Here is an 18,443-nt window from a genome sequence, read left to right as displayed (position 1 = left end):
AATTTTGGACCCTTTGGACCTTAATGTAGACCAATTTGAAAACGGGACCAAAAATTAAGAATCTACATACACAGTTAGATTCGGCATATCAAAGAACCCCAATTATTCAATTTTTGATAAAATCAAACAAAGTTTAATTTTGGACCCCGATTTGGACCAACTTGAAAACTGGGCCCATAATCAAAAATCTAAGTACATTTTTAGATTCAGCATATCAAAGAACCCCAAAGATTCAATTTTTGTTAAAATCAAACTAAGTTTAATTTTGGACCCTTCAGACCTTAATGTAGACCAATTTGAAAACGGGACCAAAAATTAAGAATCTACATACACAGTTAGATTTGGCATATCAAAGAACCCCAATTATTCAATTTTTGATGAAATTAAACAAAGTTTAATTTTGGACCCTTTGGGCCCCTTATTCCTAAACTGTTGAGACCAAAACTCCCAAAATCAATCCCAACCTTCCTTTTGTGGTCATAAACCTTGTGTTTAAATTTCATAGATTTCTGTTTACTTATACTAAAGTTATGGTGCGAAAACTAAGAAAAATGCTTATTTGGGCCCCTTTTTGGACCCTTATTCCTAAACCATTCGGACATCAACTCCCAAAATCAATCCCAACCTTCCTTTTGTGGTCATAAACCTTGTGTCAAAATTTCATTGATTTCTATTTACTTATATTTAAGTTATTGTGCAAAAACCAAGAATAATGCTTATTTGGGCCCTTTTTTGGCCCCTAATTCCTAAACTGTTGGAACCAAAACTCACAAAATCAATCCCAACCTTCCTTTTGTGGTCATAAACCTTGTGTCAAAATTTCATAGATTTCTATTAACTTAAACTAAAGTTATAGTGCGAAAACCAAGAAAATGCTTATTTGGGCCCTTTTTGGCCCCTAATTCCTAAAATGTTCGGACCAAAACTCCCAAAACCAATCCCAACCTTCCTTTTGTGGTCATAAACCTTGTGTTAAAATTTCAAAGATTTCTATTCTCTTTTACTAAAGTTAGAGTGCGAAAACTAAAAGTATTCGGACGACGACTACGCAGACGACGACGCCAACGTGATACCAATATACGACCAAAAAATTTTCAATTTTTGCGGTGGTATAAAAATAAATAGTGACAATATATCAGAAGTCAAGTTATGAGAGTTAATCAGAGCTGCACATATTTTTAGAGAATCGTGTAGCAGTCATGTATACTTGTGTATCGCGGAGTAGAGATCGAAGAGTGATCGAATGTGGTCGCGTAGAGATCAGGTTTTGGTCGAGTTGGTCTGGGATGAAAAATATATAGAAGTCGCAGTGATCATGAAGCGATCGGGCATTGGTCAAGTTAATCTTGACCATATATCATATAGGTTGTCGTTGATTGGGAAATGATTGGGTATTTGTCGAGTAAAGATTGAAATGATCAAGTACTGATCGGTAAACTATTTGTATTCCGACCAAACTCGATCTCTTCATGATCCTATCCCGATCAATTTGATCGCTTCTCGATAAATTCTCAATCTCTTCTCGTGTGACTGGCTTCTTAATCCTTACATGAATGTTTTTGACATGTCAAAAACTCTAGGGTAGAAAGACAGGTCGATGACGACCAAGGTAGACCACCCCGAACATTCTTGCCGATTAAGACAGACCAGTCTCCCGATCGCTTAATTTGTCATTGATCGAGATTGATTGAGTTGGTCTGATCGGCAGTGTGAACCTAGCTTAAGGAACATAACTCAAGAGCGATAATAGTGACAATACCCAAATTTGTACTCGATCTAAGTTTTGTGGTAATTAGTATTGTGTAGAGGTTTCATAATGTTTGGTTGGGGCAAACTCAAATTATAGAATGGAACCTATAAAAACTTAGCAATTTTTTCGATTTATAAAAGTGCATAACTCGATTATGGTTAAAGTAACACTACCCAAATTCAAGTTGAAATGTGTTTTGTGATTATGCATTGTGTATAAGTTTCATAACATTTGGTAAAGTCAAACTTAAGTTAGAGAACGGATACTAAAAATTAGCATTTTTGTGATTTAAAAAGTGCTTTAACAAGTCTTACAGTAACTAATTTTGAAACAAGCTTAGGGATATTGATTTGCAAAAAATACTAATTAAACCTAAGGGGAATCAAATTCCCTCCCTTTGTATATAGCATTTAAAAAAGTGTAGGAATCAATACACAGCTAGTACTGTATTAAATTATATCAAATTACTTCTTCATGCAGAAGATGCTATATTCACTATAAATATTTTATCAGTGGAAGGCAAAATTAAACATTGCATTGTATAAAGCATTGATTGCAGCTGATTCAACAATACTCATGGATAAAGAAAGATAACTCCAATTTAAAAAATTTACTTGATTGATACTTTTAAGAAAAAAAATGAAAAATTGCTAGAAAAATTTAGCAATTTTTCCATTTGCATATCTCTAGAACAGTAAAAGTGACAGCACCAAACTTCTACTTGATCTGTATAGTTTGGTTCTAAGCATTGTGTATAAGTTTCATAACGTTTGGTTGAGGCAAACTATAGTAAGAGAATGTAAACGAAAAAATTTAGCATTTTTTTTATTTGTAAAGGGATATAACTCTAGAACAGTAAAAGTGACGCCACCAAAATTCAAACGTTGATTTGTATTTAATGGTAATAAGCATTGAGTATAAGTTTAATAATATTAGGTTGAGGCAAACTAAAGTAAGAGAACGGAAACCAACTTTGAAATGTACCTACGTACAGACGGACAAGGGTAAAACTAAATGCCAACTCCGCTACGGCAGGGACATGAAAATGAAGTTAACCAATGGCTATTCAGAATCTGTTAACCTAGAAGTATCAGAATGAAGAATTTTAGACCTTACCATACCCTGAACATAGAAGTATCAGAATGAAGAATTTTAGACCTTAACATACCCTGAACATAGAAGTATCAGAATGAAGAATTTTAGACCTTACCATACCCTGAACATAGAAGTATCAGAATGAAAAATTCTAGACCTTAACATACCCTGAACATAGAAGTATCAGAATGAAGAATTTTAAACCTTACCATACCCTGAACATAGAAGTATCATAATGAAGAATTGTAGACCTTACCATACCCTGAACATAGAAGTATCAGAATGAAGAATTTTAGACCTTAACATATCCTGAACATAGAAGTATCAGAATGAAGAATTTTAAACCTTACCATACCCTGAACATAGAAGTATCAGAATGAAGAATTCTAGACCTTACCATACCCTGAACATAGAAGTATCAGAATGAAGAATTTTAAACCTTAACATACCCTGAACATAGAAGTATCAGAATGAAGAATTTTAGACCTTAACATACCCTGAACATAGAAGTATCAGAATGAAGAATTTTAGACCTTAACATACTGACCCTATCTATAACAGCCTGTGGTTTACTGTCTAACAATCTTTGATATTGCACCAACCAGTAGTCTGTTTCATCATCGTCTTTCTGTTGTTCCATTTCAATCTGTTAAAAGGTTAAATTTAGTTATTATGTGTAAGAATTTCAGTTCATAGTTAAAGATCATCTACTGTATTCATTCGTATACGTGCAGGATTTTCTTTCTGTGTTGAAGAGTCAGTGCAGGATTTTCCTGCTGTGTTGAAGACTCATTGGTGGCCTTCGGTTAACATTGCTTTTTTTATTCTTTGTTAGGATGTTGTCATAATGAGACATTCCCTATTTCCATTCTCAATTTTATGCATAATTGGTATTGGTAAATAATTGGCTTATGCTATGTTCTTTTTCACAAAGGAATTCATTTTTTTTATCAAGTGTTGAAAACGTCCATTGAAAATCCAGTAATTTCATATTAAAGTACAAAGTTTATTTAATGTACCATATACAAGTTTTAAAAATCCTTATCTTCTTAGTGTTGCTTGAAACCAATCATTGGAAACCAGGGAGTATTGAACATTGATAATAGAGTGTGAAACCAATCATTGGAAACCAGGGAGTGTTGAACATTGATAATAGAGTGTGAAACTAATCATTGGAAACCAGGGAGTGTTGAACATTGATAATAGAGTGTGAAACTAATCATTGGAAACCAGGGAGTATTGAACATTGATAATAGAGTGTGAATTAATCATTGGAAACCAGGGAGTATTGAACATTGATAATAGAGTGTGAATTAATCATTGGAAACCAGGGAGTATTGAACATTGATAATAGAGTGTGAAACCAATCATTGGAAACCAGGGAGTATTGAAAATTGATAATAGAGTGTGAAACCAATCATTGGAAACCAGGGAGTATTGAAAATTGATAAAAGAGTGTGAAACCAATCATTGGAAACCAGGGAGTATTGAACATTGATAATAGAGTGTGAATTCATCATTGGAAACTAGGGAGTATTGAACATTGATAATAGAGTGAGAATGCTGAATGTCCTGCCTCACCAGTGATCATCTAACCTGTCTTTTTGATTCTGGGATAAATTTCTGATAAAGGGGGTTTATTATGTACAGCTTCACTGTTCTTAAGACTTTTTTCAGGTTTAAATTCCAACCAAGAAACCAGGTGGTCGGGATGAAAATATTTTCATAGCATTAACTTGTTTGTTGTTATGTTTTAAATTTACATTTGTACCTTATTGTTTCTGAAATTTAATTTATATAAAGCAAAACAAGATCCTCCTCCAGAAGTTGTATTTGATCATGTCCAAATTATGGCCTTTAATATTTGTCCCTTACATTTTATTAACTGTGCATTTGCATTTAGATATCGCAGATTGAATTTATTCGTTTATAGTGTATTAATGTACATTTTTTTATCGAGTTAGTCCTGCCAATTGATATTTTATCGTGTGTTTTTCCATGTTGTGATGTTATGCTATTGTTTCAAAAAAAGGGAGAAGGTTTGGATCCATTAAAACGTTTAATCCTGCTGCAAATGTTTGCACCTGTCCTAAGTCAGGAATCTGATGTACAGTAGTTGTCGTTTGTTTATGTAATTTATACGTGTTTCTCGTTACTCGTTTTTTTTTTATATCTTATATAGATTAGACCGTTGGTTTTCCCCTTTGAATGGTTTTACACTAGTAATTTTGAGGCCCTTTATAGCTTGTTTTTCGGTGTGAGCCAAGGCTCCGTGTTGAAGGCCGTACATTGACCTATAACGGTTTACTTTTTTAAAATTGTTATTTGGATGGAGAGTTGTCTCATTGGCACTTACACCACATTTTCCTATATCTATGAAGGGTTTTGTTAATTTTCATTATCCTGTTATCAATCAGGACTGTTGCTTTGAAAAATGAAATCTTTTTTCAATGGACACATTTACCGAGTTTAAGTAGTTATTTTTTTTCAGAAAGTCCCTGGGCACAGAAAGAAAAATCTATAATTACCAATCTTTTCTTCAATTCCATTCTTCTATTTTCTTGTTCTTCCATCAATTGTTCCAACATATTGATTAGTGAGTGCCTCTTCTCTTCTAATAAACTCTAAAAATATAAATTACCTTATTGTTCAGGTGATTTTCAAAGAAAAGATATATGTCAAAAGATAAATTTATACACATTGTATCTAAGCATTGGGAGGAAGCTGGAAATATAGGTAATCTAAAATAATGGTACATTGCGCACATAATATTTAATCACCTCAAGCGTTTAAACATTTTCTATAATGATGATAATGATAGATGACTGCTTAAAACCCAGCGGCAAATAAATATGCATATTTAGGACAAGATCATGTTAACATATCATAAACCCTGCTTGTATTAAATAGACCAACATGCTGAGCCACTTTATAACCTATTAAATAGACCAACATGATGAGCCACTTTATAACCCATTAAATAGACCAACATGCTGAGCCACTTTATAACTCATTAAATAGACCAACATGATGAGCCACTTTATAACCCATTAAATAGACCAACATGCTGAGCCACTTTATAACTCATTAAATAGACCAACATGCTGACCAACTTTATAACTCATTAAATAGACCAACATGCTGAGCCACTTTATAACTCATTAAATAGACCAACATGCTGAGCCACTTTATAACCCATTAAATAGACCAACATGCTGAGCCACTTTATAACTCATTAAATAGACCAACATGCTGAGCCACTTTATAACCCATTAAATAGACCAACATGCTGAGCCACTTTATAACTCATTAAATAGACCAACATGCTGAGCCACTTTATAACCCATTAAATAGACCAACATGCTGAGCCACTTTATAACCCATTAAATCACAAGGTAACAGTCCGCAGGAAGACATATCATCTTACTCAGACATGTAATACTCCAAGCCAACCAGTCTTTGCTCTTTCTCCTTTAGAACCTACGACCTCCAGCACTCCAACATGCTACCATGAGACTACTGAGGAGGTTCTACAATGAGGACCATGGGTTATAATGGAAATATTGATGATATGTTAATCCCTTCTTCACAATAAGAGCATGCATTCTCATGCAATATGACATGTTTGGACTTCTTCCCCTTCCCTATAATTTCCATCTTTATAAGGTTTTATCAGAAATCTCATATATTAATAATTATCCATTTTTATTATTAATAAATCAAGGAGATGGATTTGACACTTGACAAATACAATCATCAGTAAAATGGTAACAAGCATAACACAGGAAGCTCAATGTAAATCTGAATCAACATCTGACTTATTTTGAAGGATGCTTTTAGCTATCCTCACACAATTCATTTCATAACTATCTTTTATTATCTACCTTTAATAATAGGAGGAGATTTCATTCATTGTACCACTACTATTGCTGAATAGAAGAATTTCAATTATTTCTGAAGAATGTTCAAAGCTGTTCATACACTAACCTATAGCAATTCATTTAAATAGCTTCTAACAATTTCTATCTTTACTTACACATTTAAATGTCTGGCAGTCAATTTTGCAACACTATAATTGAAATTATTAGTTCAACAAGCAATATAGATAAGTTCAACTAGCATAGGTGCCCCCTATTTATCAAATACATACAGCTTCTAAGGTAGCCTTCATTTGTCTTTTCTCTAATTCAACCAGAGTAAGATTATACAGCTCTTCTTCAATCATAGTTATCTGTTCAGTTATTCTCTGGATTCTAGCATCTTTTTGTAATTGTAATACCTCAAATGCATCTCTCTGGGCTTTTTCCTGAAATCAATGAATAATATTTTATACATTTTGTTAAGATTATTCAGGCAAATATTTGAGGTTTTTTTTAATTAACTTGACCTGGATTTTTCCCTTCTAGCTTTTGCGTTTTTCATTTTTAAAGTAAAAAATCATTGAGTAATATGCAAGCTTTAGCTGGCACTTATGGTAGAAACATTGTTTTGGAATAAAGAAAGATAACTCTCTCTACACGACCCATCTGAAAAGTTTCGTCACTCTCGTTAAATCTTGTACGATTATTTTTTTAAATGGTGGCCGAATTAAACGTTTCAACGCTAACTTGGAAAAACGGGACAGATCGGAATAATTTCGATCTTAAATAAGACATGAATTTTTATTTGTTTACAAAAACAAGAATTCAGAAATTTTGGTAAATTGTGTAGCTTATTTGAATTTTATTGTATCACGGAAATTGCCGAAGTTAGGACAACAACATCTGACACTGTCAGGTTCACATTTCAACCCATTTAGCAAAACACACTTATGGTTATATAACATCACCGTACCAATATTGTATTATTTTCATGACCAAAAAAACAAAATAAAGTACAAACCTAAAGGCAATAAAATGCTTTGCCACACACAGCCTAACACAACCACAGATGTATATTTAGCATATAAAAAACTCCACATTTTTTATGTCAGTTGAAATCAAACATATTTTAATTTTGGACCCTTCAAACTTCAATATGGACTATAAATTTGAAAACAGGTATCAGGTGAACCCAAACATTTCTACTCAGCAGAAGTCTCTAACTACATATCTTCTTAATTTCATATGATAGTAAGTCCTACAAAAATATTGAAAATGTGAACATTTAATTTTTTTTCTAGCTTCTCTCCTGTGAAAGCAGTACCTTTTTGGTCACTATTTATGTGTTGCGTCTAAATAAGAATTGTAACATTTTATAGTGACTGAACAGGTTAAACAAGTACTTTTCAAGAAACAGAAAAAGAAGACAACTTGAAACAGCACCAGCCTGCCAGTATATGTATGAATAAAAACTCAGATCAGAATAGCATGGACAATATGTTAGTTATGTCCTTGTGAATATATAGTGAGGAAAGTTATCAATAATTCTGCAGATAATGCAATTTTATCAAGTATTTTGTAAATTTTCTGTTAAAATTTTCACACAATCAGTGTAACATTCAAACAGACTAAACTAAATTTTTATTACTGAAAGTTTGAAACAATGAGAAGTGTTTTATTTAATACCAAATAACTCATGTGTTTCTGTGAGAAAAAAAAATCATGTGCAATTTTGGGAATCAAAAAGAAAGTAGATACTTTTGCAGGGCATTGGCGCATGTCAATTATGAATATATATATATATACTTACCACGTCGGCATTATCAAGAAGTACACATGATAGGAAAAATGCACACAAATTACAGATAAAATATTTAAAACACCCTATTTTGTGTGCATCTCCTGCCAAATCAGCATTTGTTGTGTCTATATATACTAGATGAGTATAATGTAAATAAGGTAAATTTTGGAAGAAAACCCCAAAATTAAAAGAAAAAAACACCCCAAAAAATGTTGTACCATAACCCCAAAATCAATTCTAATCTTCCTTTTTTGTATTGAACCTTCTAATAAAATTTCATAAAGATCCATTCATTTATACTCAAGTTATTGTCTGGAAACCAAATGTGTTTTCTTGAAAACAACTATGACATGATTAAGCATTACTTGAATGCCAATTTTTGACATGCTAAAATTGCTTGTATTTCCCATTTCCATTCTCAATTTTATTTTGCTGTCATTTAAAACTTGAAAAGTAAGCTACTGTTAAGGCTACATCATGTACATGTAACAAAAAAAAAAAAACATATGCAAGAAATGACATAAAACTGACTCTGAATTAGTACATGAAATTGATGTAGAACTCACAAACTGAAGATGATCAGGAATACAAATATTTTTTTATTCGAGTCAGATTTTTTCACAGAAGCCCTTCAGCGCTATCACTTAAAATTATTTAGTCAAAATTTAACACCAGTATTAAGGTTTATTAAACAAATTGGCAAATACGGCCTTATTATCACCTAAAAAACTACTGTGTACAGACTTACCTGTGCGGTTTGGGAAGTTTTAATGTTTTTAGATATATAAAAGTTAAATTTATTTTGCATATCTGAAAGATAAAATCATTTTTGGTGAAGATCTGGATTCAATATATATTTTTTTGTCCTATGCTTGAACAGATTTTTTATTCATCAATTTGGGAATCAGAAGATTTTTTTCGGAAAAATACCATAACCCCTCCTTCCTTTTCAGGTTCAATGATGGTATCCTTAACATTTTCTATCTGAACTTATAATTTTATTTTAGACATAAACAATATGTTAATGTAGCATAGGACATTCGTTCTGAACATGCATGAAATATTTGCCACTGGATGTTTAACAACCAACAACCGATCAATATATAGGACATTGTCTTAGTATAAAGCTGGCATTTAAGGTAGCGCCTTCTTCATATTAAGTCTTATAAAGATTATAAAATGGACCACCCATAAATATAGAAAAGCATTTTATATCCAGGTGTGTTGATAAGTCGTTATCCTAAGGCTATATTTTTCTTATTTTATCTGTAGACTTAGCTGTCATTTTTTATTACCATGCATTGTCAAGCTTGGTAACTCATAATTGTTTCTTAGTAACTCAATGTATGATGCTGTCCCATACTGAACATTCTGACCTTGTTTGTTTACAATCAAATTTCAATGGCGTCAAAATCACGTGATGTCAATTCGTTCTACCCAATCAAATTGCTCTACTATCAATTAGGGGATTTTTCAGTCTACGGCAATTACGTTATTTCTTTGTGGGATATTGCTTTAAAATAGTTTGCTATAATTTTGGGTTTTATTCAACAGGAAACCTCATTTTTTGCCATTCCTTTCGACATCAATGGATTTTTGTATGAATATTTACCTACAGTCATGATGGTCAGAATATCGATCTTTTTATAATGAATAAAAAAAAATTCTATGAAAAATAAATGTAAATTGTTTTTTATTAACCTTCTCTATATTCCTGTACAAAATTATGGCATGGACATCGTTTTTTCATATAGTTTTCCTTTCATTTTGGTTGGGCTTTTTTCGCGGGAAAATCTCGAAAGATGTAAGGAGCATGTCATTTTAAAATTCCTAAAAATAAGATTTGCTCAACCTGTATTGCCTGCCACAAGACTAATGACGCTATATGGAATGTACACAAAGCAATGGAGGCCAGAAGTGGGATTTTGTGAAGTTCTAGAATGTTTTTAGACATTCGGAAGTCAGGATTGAAACAGCATTACAACATTGGCACTTTTTAGCAATAATTGAGAACAACAATGAAAATTTACCTTTAGAAATGTTTTTTTTTATTCAATAGTGCAGAAAAAACGTATTCTGCACTGTTTTTCTACGCCGGAAGTAGCGTAGTGACATCAATGAGTAGTGTGTTAAGTTCAAACACAAATACCTAACGAACTGACAAGATGACCGATTTTAGACTACGGTAGGATATCAATTTTTTTTTTTTTCAAATCATTCTGAATATTTGAACAAATGTACATGTAAATGTGTTATTGTATAAGCATTTAAATTTTGTAGCAAAATGGGGATCCATACCGGTACATGTGATTCTTCCAGTGGGAGTCAAAATCTTCTGATTTTTCAGCTCTCTTCCATCCCTCCCGTTAGGAAACTAAATCTTCTGCTTTTGCGAAAATTTGATCCAGATTTTGTTTTCATTCTGGATGATCCATAACTTTAATCATTATCTGTTATTGTGACCCAAAGACTGTATTCAAAAATTTTAAAATGTTGAATCACCTGTTACATTAAGTATATCAACATATTCCATACCTGTTGTATATATAAATCTGTAACTATTGTGTGTCCTATTTCTTTGTTTAATAATACATCTTCTACTTGTTGATAAGAAGCTACTTCTTCACTGAATAAAATTAAAGATTAATGTAAAACGTGTATTACTGTGGATTCATTGTATTTTAATGGATACCAGTTTTCAAGGGTTTCGTGGGTACAGGTGAAATAAAATTAAGTGTTCCATGAATTAGTAATGTCCCATAGCCTATGCAGGATTTGGTTAAACCACCAAATCAAGTATCCACCAAAAAGTTTTTCTGAATCTATGAAAATTGCTACCCACAAAAATAAATTAAGCCACAGTTGTAATTTTTAAAAGATAATACATTTGTGTGTGTGGTGTTTTGAATGTAGTGAATTTGGTTGTACATCATATAAATGTCTCATAAAAAATAAAACTTGATCAAAGCAGACAATTTCTTATAATTGTGCTTTCTGTTCTAAGGGATGATCTATAATAAAACATACATGGGACCCAGGGAAGGCACAATTAGTTGATGTCAAGAACAGCAAATATGTAAGTGTATTTCTAAATCTACATCTATAATTAGCTACCCTGTTTGAAAGTGCCTTCAAAAAATTATTTTTCAATTCTGTTTAATTTTGCCTGAAAAAATATCATAAATTATTAAATAACCTATATGCATCTAATTAAAAGTATATTTTACAGTAAGCAATTGCCACAGTTACTTTCTGCTTTATCTATGTATATATCTACAGTACAACATATCTACCTGTGTAATGCTAGTTTCATTGTTTCATCCTTTTGTCCTAAGTTCTGCAGTCTTAGTGCTTCCTGTGCATTTATATCATTTAATAGATTCTGCATATTTTCTGGAAAAAAAAGATAAGATTCTTCAAACTAGAACTGTGTTCAGAGTAGACCTCAACTCATTTCTCTTGGAATGAAAACCAACCATGAAGGACTATATAGGCACATCTCTGTTAGGATCTCACCATGTCCAAAGATGCCTGAACAAGTGATGAAGAATGCAAGATGAGACACATCCAGAAAGTGCATACATTAAAGAGAGCAGCTCAAGTTTGTCTCTGGGTGTTGGATTTTCTGGCTGTGTTCAAGACCCATTGGTGGTCTTCAGCTGTTGTGTTTTACTCTTTGGTCAAGTTGTTGTCTCTTTGAAACATTCCTAATTTCCATTCTCTATATTAGTACCTGTTTTCATGATCATAAAGATTTTAAGTAAAAGATTTAAAGTTTATATTATCAGGGCATGTGTACAATCATATGCATGTGTCATAGATTAGTATTTTCAGGGCATGTGTACAATCATATGTCAAAGGTTTTTATTTTGAGGGCATGTGCACAATTATGAGTCATATATTTGTATTTGGGGGCAATGTGCACAATTATGAGTCATATATTTGTATTTTGAGGGCATGTGCACAATTATGAGTCATATATTTGCATTTTGAGGGCATGTGCACAATTATGAGTCATATATTTTTATTTGAGGGCACGTGTACAATTATGAGTCATATATTTGCATTTTGGGGGCATGTGCACAATTATGAGTCATATATTTGTATTTTGAGGGCATGTGCACAATTATGAGTCATATATTTGTATTTTGAGGGAATGTGCACAAATATGAGTCATATATTTGTATTTTGAGGGAATGTGCACAATTATGAGTCATATATTTGCATTTTGAGGGCATGTGCACAATTATGAGTCATATATTTGTATTTTGAGGGCACGTGTACAATTATGAGTCATATATTTGTATTTTGAGGGCATGTGCACAATTATGAGTCATATATTTGTAATTTGAGGGAATGTGCACAATTATGAGTCATATATTTGTATTTTGAGGGAATGTGCACAAATATGAGTCATATATTTGTATTTTGGGGGCATGTGCACAATAATGAGTCATATATTTGTATTTTAAGGGCATGTGCACAATTATTAGTCATTTATTTGTATTTTGTGGGCATGTGCACAATTATGAATAATATATTTGTATTTTGAGAGCAAGTGCACAATTATGAGTCATATATTTGTATTTTGAGGGCATGTGCACAATTATGAGTCATATATTTGCATTTTGAGGGTATGTGCCCAATCAGTATCATAGATGCAAGTTTTAGCATGTCAACATTTACCTAAAATTTCTTGCTTCCGTAATTTCTGATACTCTTCATACTGAACACTGCACCAATCATCATCTTTCATTCTAAAATATAACATAAATAAACTGTGATAACAAAAAATCAATAAATGTAAATTTAGAAAGTTGTAACTAAATTACAATAGTAACTAAATTACAATAAAATCAACACCTGTGAACTACAAGAAAAGTTAAGAAACCATTAAATACTGTGCAATTCATTATTAACCAGGTGATACCAGTTTTCATGGATTGTGTGGTTAAAAGTTAAACTCAAATATGTCTGGGCCAAATGTGAGCAATCAGTCATGTCTCCATGTCTCCTTTCTGTCACTTTAGCTGCAGACAAAACAAAAAACTACCAACCACTATACAGTCATATAATGGCCAAGCGTTCAAGACATTTTACAAGTTTAAATCACTTAAAATGTAGACAAATGTAAAGAGTTGTACCAAAACAACAAACAATCTGACATCATCAAAATGTCCTTGATACTGTATATTCATCATTTTTGGTGGGATACCAAATTTCATTTATCTCATGGGTACAGGTGAACTACCAATTTAAACTATCAACATATTTCTGTATTTTTGTAGACTTGTATGCAGACTTTGATGAAACCATAAAACCTGTATCACTGATGTTTATATCCTTATCTTATTTTGTTCATACCTAATTTGGTTTTATTTCATGCTGATCAATATAGTAAATAAATACAAGAAACAAAAAGAAATTTGATTAAAACAAGAATATGTCCCCAGTACACGAATGCCCCACTCGCACTATCATTTTCTATGTTCAGTGGACCGTGAAATTGGGGAAAAAACACTAATTTGGCATTAAAATTAAAAAGATCATATCATAGGGAACATGTGTACTAAGTTTCAAGTCGATTGGACTTCAACTTCATCAAAAACTACCTTGATTAAAAAGTTTAACCTGAAGTGGGACAGACGGACGAATGAACGGACGAACGAACGCACAGACCAGAAAACATAATGCCCCTTTACTATCCTAGGTGGGGCATAAAAGTCAATGTGATTTTAGGCAGACGGTCAACTGAAATTTGAAAACTGGAATCAACTGATTCGAATATTACCTCTCCTCTTCCAACTCATCAATCCATTGTTCAACCTGTTTAACTCTCTTGTTCTCAGCCATCATATCTTCTATCAGTCGATTCACTCCATTCTCAACTACAAATACAAGAATTTATATAAAGACATTGTCCGCTACAAAATAAATGAAATAATAAAAAGACAGACTCTGATTAATGATTTATTCAAATTAAAGTTACTCTAGTGTTGAAATTTCAATAAAATAAAGAGAAGTAAGTAACATGTGAAGGAAGTAATATGTGAAGTAAGTAACGTGGTTTTATTGTAATGTTAGTTTAAAATTGCTCTAAATCCTCAATCATAAGAAAGAAAGATTTTCACAGGTGATTATCAATAATTGTGTTTAAAATTGTGTTTAAAATTGAAAATAAAAGTCTAAATCCAAAGACATTTGTCTTTTGAAATGATGTGATTTCTACACCTACTTTTTTCCAATTCCAGTAATAATTTTCTTCTTTCTTCATCCTTTTTATGAGAAATTACTTCTAATTCTTTGTCCATCTTGTCACTATCCTGCAACACAAAACAAAGAAATACAAATACCATTAACATTGACAAAGAGGTTTATTGTGCCTTTGATATGTTATTCCTTTGTAAATTGCAAATGTTGAAATTAACATGTAAACTGTTTACAGTCCTTTAAAGCTTGCTGCTTTCAGTGTGAGCCAAGGCTGAAGACCGTACCTTGACCAACTATGGTTTACTTTTACAAATTATGACTTGGATGGAGTGTTGTCTCATTGGCACTCATACCACATCTTCCTATATTTATATGCAAAACATTGAAGTCAATGAATAAACCATGATGAGAGGGTAGATCCATTTAATTTTCATGGAAATGAGAATTGCAAATGCTATTAAAACTGCATACCCCTCCTTTTTTTTCTCCAAAAATGCATTTGAATTGTGACCCACCTACCATTAGTAATTCCTCATAAAATGACTTAATCTTAAACTTATACATTGTTGATGCTGCCATGGACACACTACAGACAACACACATAAATTCCCCTTTTCAACTTTGTTCAGGAGAGACAAAAATCTAAGTTTGATACAATTTTTCACAGCAAACTCTAATTAAAGCAAATGTCCGAACAAAAGTATTTTGTGTTGCCTTTATAATTTAATTTCCACATTTAATTTCCCTGGAATTTACAGTATTTTTGTTATTTTATACTTATTACAATGAGTTAAATCACTGCTTCTAAATTCTGATGATATTCTTGATTTTCAGAGGATGCTACTACTGGAAGAAAGTATCACCAGCGCTACAGCCAGCAGTTGCGATAAGTTGTTTTATTTGAGTTTAAGTTATAAGAATTGACTTTATGTATATAATCTGTACCTGAACCACTTCATCCAAATAATTGACTTATTTGAGTTTGAATAATAAGAATTGACTTTATGTATATAATCTGTACCTGAACCACTTCATCCAGATATTTGTTCCTATTGATATTCATCTTGACTGCAATCTCTGCCTGCTCAGTCTCTTCTTGTTGCATTTTTCTTTCTATATCTGCCAATTCTTGTCTTTTTCTATCCTGTACATTTAAACATTGATAATGAAAATAAGTTCTTCCAGTTGTATGGTACCAAAGTTTTGTTTGAGTTTAATGCATAATTTGATTGCAAAATGAATTATCAAAGCTATTTATAATATGAAATGTGAAATGTAATCAATTATCAAAGCTATTTAAAATATTAAATGTAATAACAAAAATATTTTTTCGGTTGACGGGCAGGATATATTTTCAAAGTTTGCAATTACAATTCTTTTATTTTGAACAACATTTACCTGCATTTATATATTCGGAGATACATTTGAAAATTGGTAATGGGCTCTAATAAAAGTCATTTTGAAAGTCTTTTGTACATCCATTCAAAAGATCTTATTTTCAGTGATACATATAAAAAAGATGTGGTATGATTGCCAATTAGAAAACTTTATACTAGCTACCAAAATGAAACAGAAATAAACAGTACTGGTATACTATTTTTATGTAAAATTTTGACCTTCCATTTTAAACTAAGATGTTGATCAAGATATGGATATAATATTGGTTTTACATCCTGATAAAAAACAACACCATTCAAAATATCATCCATTATTTGTGTATAATTGTTTTGAATGCTTTATTACAATTAACACATCCGTAGCCAGAGGGTTTAAGGTGTTCGTACAAACCACCTTTGAAAACAAATAAGCACTGTTTAAAGTCAAGGTTCTGTTTGAATAGTAATGGTTAAAGTTGAGTATGATTGTATAGAACCCCCCTTGGAAATTCGTGGCTATGGGCCTGATTAGAAAATAATCAATGAGAAGAACTGAAGTAATACTTTACCATCTGTGTGTTGTAATCATCTACAGATTTCTGAAAAAGAAACAAGAAAATCTCTCATCAGAATCGTGGAGTCAGCTAATTTGAAAAGGGAGGGTCCCAACCCCTAGAACACCATGAAACATTCACATAATAAATAAAAATAAAATGGAAGATTCCAATCCTCAGAACACCCCTTGGATCCACAATACATCATGTTATAAAATGTGTCCATACAAATCTAGTCTCGATTGGAAAACAAATGAAATATTTGTTTGATAAGACAGAAAGCAACCTTTTTATCTTCTCCAACCATAATACTTAACAGAAGTGACATCCTTTGTCAGTACTGTATGGTTTGAAATACTATAAATTCAGTTGTTAAAGTAAGATGATGATTCATGCAAAAAATAAATTTATAGTATCACAACTACACATATAAAATTACAGCATGAATATGATTATTTTCCAATTGATGCTTTTAATAAGAATGAAGTAATTTTGAAAAAAAAAACACATGCATAAATTTGTAGATACTATGGATTGATGGGGGACAAATTTGTAGATACTATGGATTGATGGGGGACAAATTTGTAGATACTATGGATTGATGGGGGACAAATTTGTAGATACTATGGATTCATGGGGGACAAATTTATTGAGAATTGAGAAAATTTTTGCATTTTGTGGTTATTTGATTTTGCAATTTTGAAAACGTCTGCATTCAAGCCTATTTTTGTACTGTGTTGAACACTGAAATTGGTATTTAACAATATACCCACAAATTCCATGAAAATTGGTATCTGAGAATTAGTATCCTAGAATTGGTATGCCGACAAATAATACTGATTTAATTAATAAGGTTTCAGACAAATTGATCCAAACAATAATTTATATGTTCCAGACCGTATGAGTATTTGGACCGTATACATATACTCGTACAGTACGATCATACACATATGCTCGGACCGTATGAGTATACGCGTATGGTCCAGTACGAGGTGACCATACATGTGATTGGATCATATGGGTTATTAAACAAATTATCACAATCTTTATTTTTAGTTTTACAAATTGTTATTATTACAATTAGATGGATAAACTGAACAAACGAACAATTGAAATTAAACATTTTTTTTAATTGTATATCTGAATCCTGTTTTGGTACACTCGCCCTAGGTGACACTTGCTACAACAAGTAACGTAATATTTTTTACATTTAAAAATATACATGTTTGCAGTTCATGCATGTTCCTTTGCATTTGAATTTTTTTGTGAAGTAATTTTGCTAAACATTCTTAAACAACTGTCCTCCCAATTCATGTTTACCTCACATATCTTCAATTTCTGTGATCATAATTCAATTAATGTATAACTGATGGACATGCTAAATACAAGAGATTAACAGAGTTGATTAGTATGATTTTTTTAAATAGTTAAAATATAAAGTTTTTATTTCAATTAAAATTGAACTTTTTTATATCAATTTGAAAGTTAAGTTATGTTGATTTGATATATGCATTTGTATCTAATAAACTTGACCAACTTCTTAATATTAGTCTGACCGCATGAGTATTTTAAAAAAGTACGTATACGGTCCAGACCGTACGGTCCAAATACTCATACGGTCTGGAACAATACAATAAGTATTTTTTTACCTGTAAACTTTCTTCGTCTCTGAGATGTTTAGCTAATGATTGACTGACTTTACTTGGGGATGTAGGAATATCTAACACGTCCAACAGGAAATTAGACGGAGGAAGATACTCTATTTGGTTATCTGAAAGTAAGAAATACAATTATTGA

The 18,443-nt window shown here is 31.9% G+C and overlaps 1 protein-coding gene across 1 annotated transcript in view; it reads right to left on the bottom strand.

The window, feature by feature from the left end:
* Positions 1-18,443, bottom strand: part of LOC143063048 (E3 ubiquitin-protein ligase LRSAM1-like) — a 52,059-nt gene that overhangs the window by 8,319 nt on the left and 25,297 nt on the right. The window contains exons 10-20 of the mRNA XM_076234965.1: positions 18,296-18,417; positions 16,662-16,691; positions 15,738-15,860; positions 14,742-14,829; positions 14,298-14,394; positions 13,193-13,263; positions 11,800-11,899; positions 11,042-11,132; positions 6,996-7,151; positions 5,374-5,469; positions 3,393-3,491 (exon numbers count right to left, since the gene is read on the bottom strand). Coding sequence (XP_076091080.1) covers positions 3,393-3,491; positions 5,374-5,469; positions 6,996-7,151; positions 11,042-11,132; positions 11,800-11,899; positions 13,193-13,263; positions 14,298-14,394; positions 14,742-14,829; positions 15,738-15,860; positions 16,662-16,691; positions 18,296-18,417 — 1,073 coding nt within the window. The remainder of the gene's footprint in view (positions 1-3,392; positions 3,492-5,373; positions 5,470-6,995; positions 7,152-11,041; positions 11,133-11,799; positions 11,900-13,192; positions 13,264-14,297; positions 14,395-14,741; positions 14,830-15,737; positions 15,861-16,661; positions 16,692-18,295; positions 18,418-18,443) is intronic.

This window comes from Mytilus galloprovincialis, chromosome 2 (genome assembly GCF_965363235.1).
Source record: "Mytilus galloprovincialis chromosome 2, xbMytGall1.hap1.1, whole genome shotgun sequence".
Classification (NCBI taxonomy): domain Eukaryota; kingdom Metazoa; phylum Mollusca; class Bivalvia; order Mytilida; family Mytilidae; genus Mytilus; species Mytilus galloprovincialis.
This window is presented reverse-complemented; position numbering and strand designations above follow the sequence as displayed.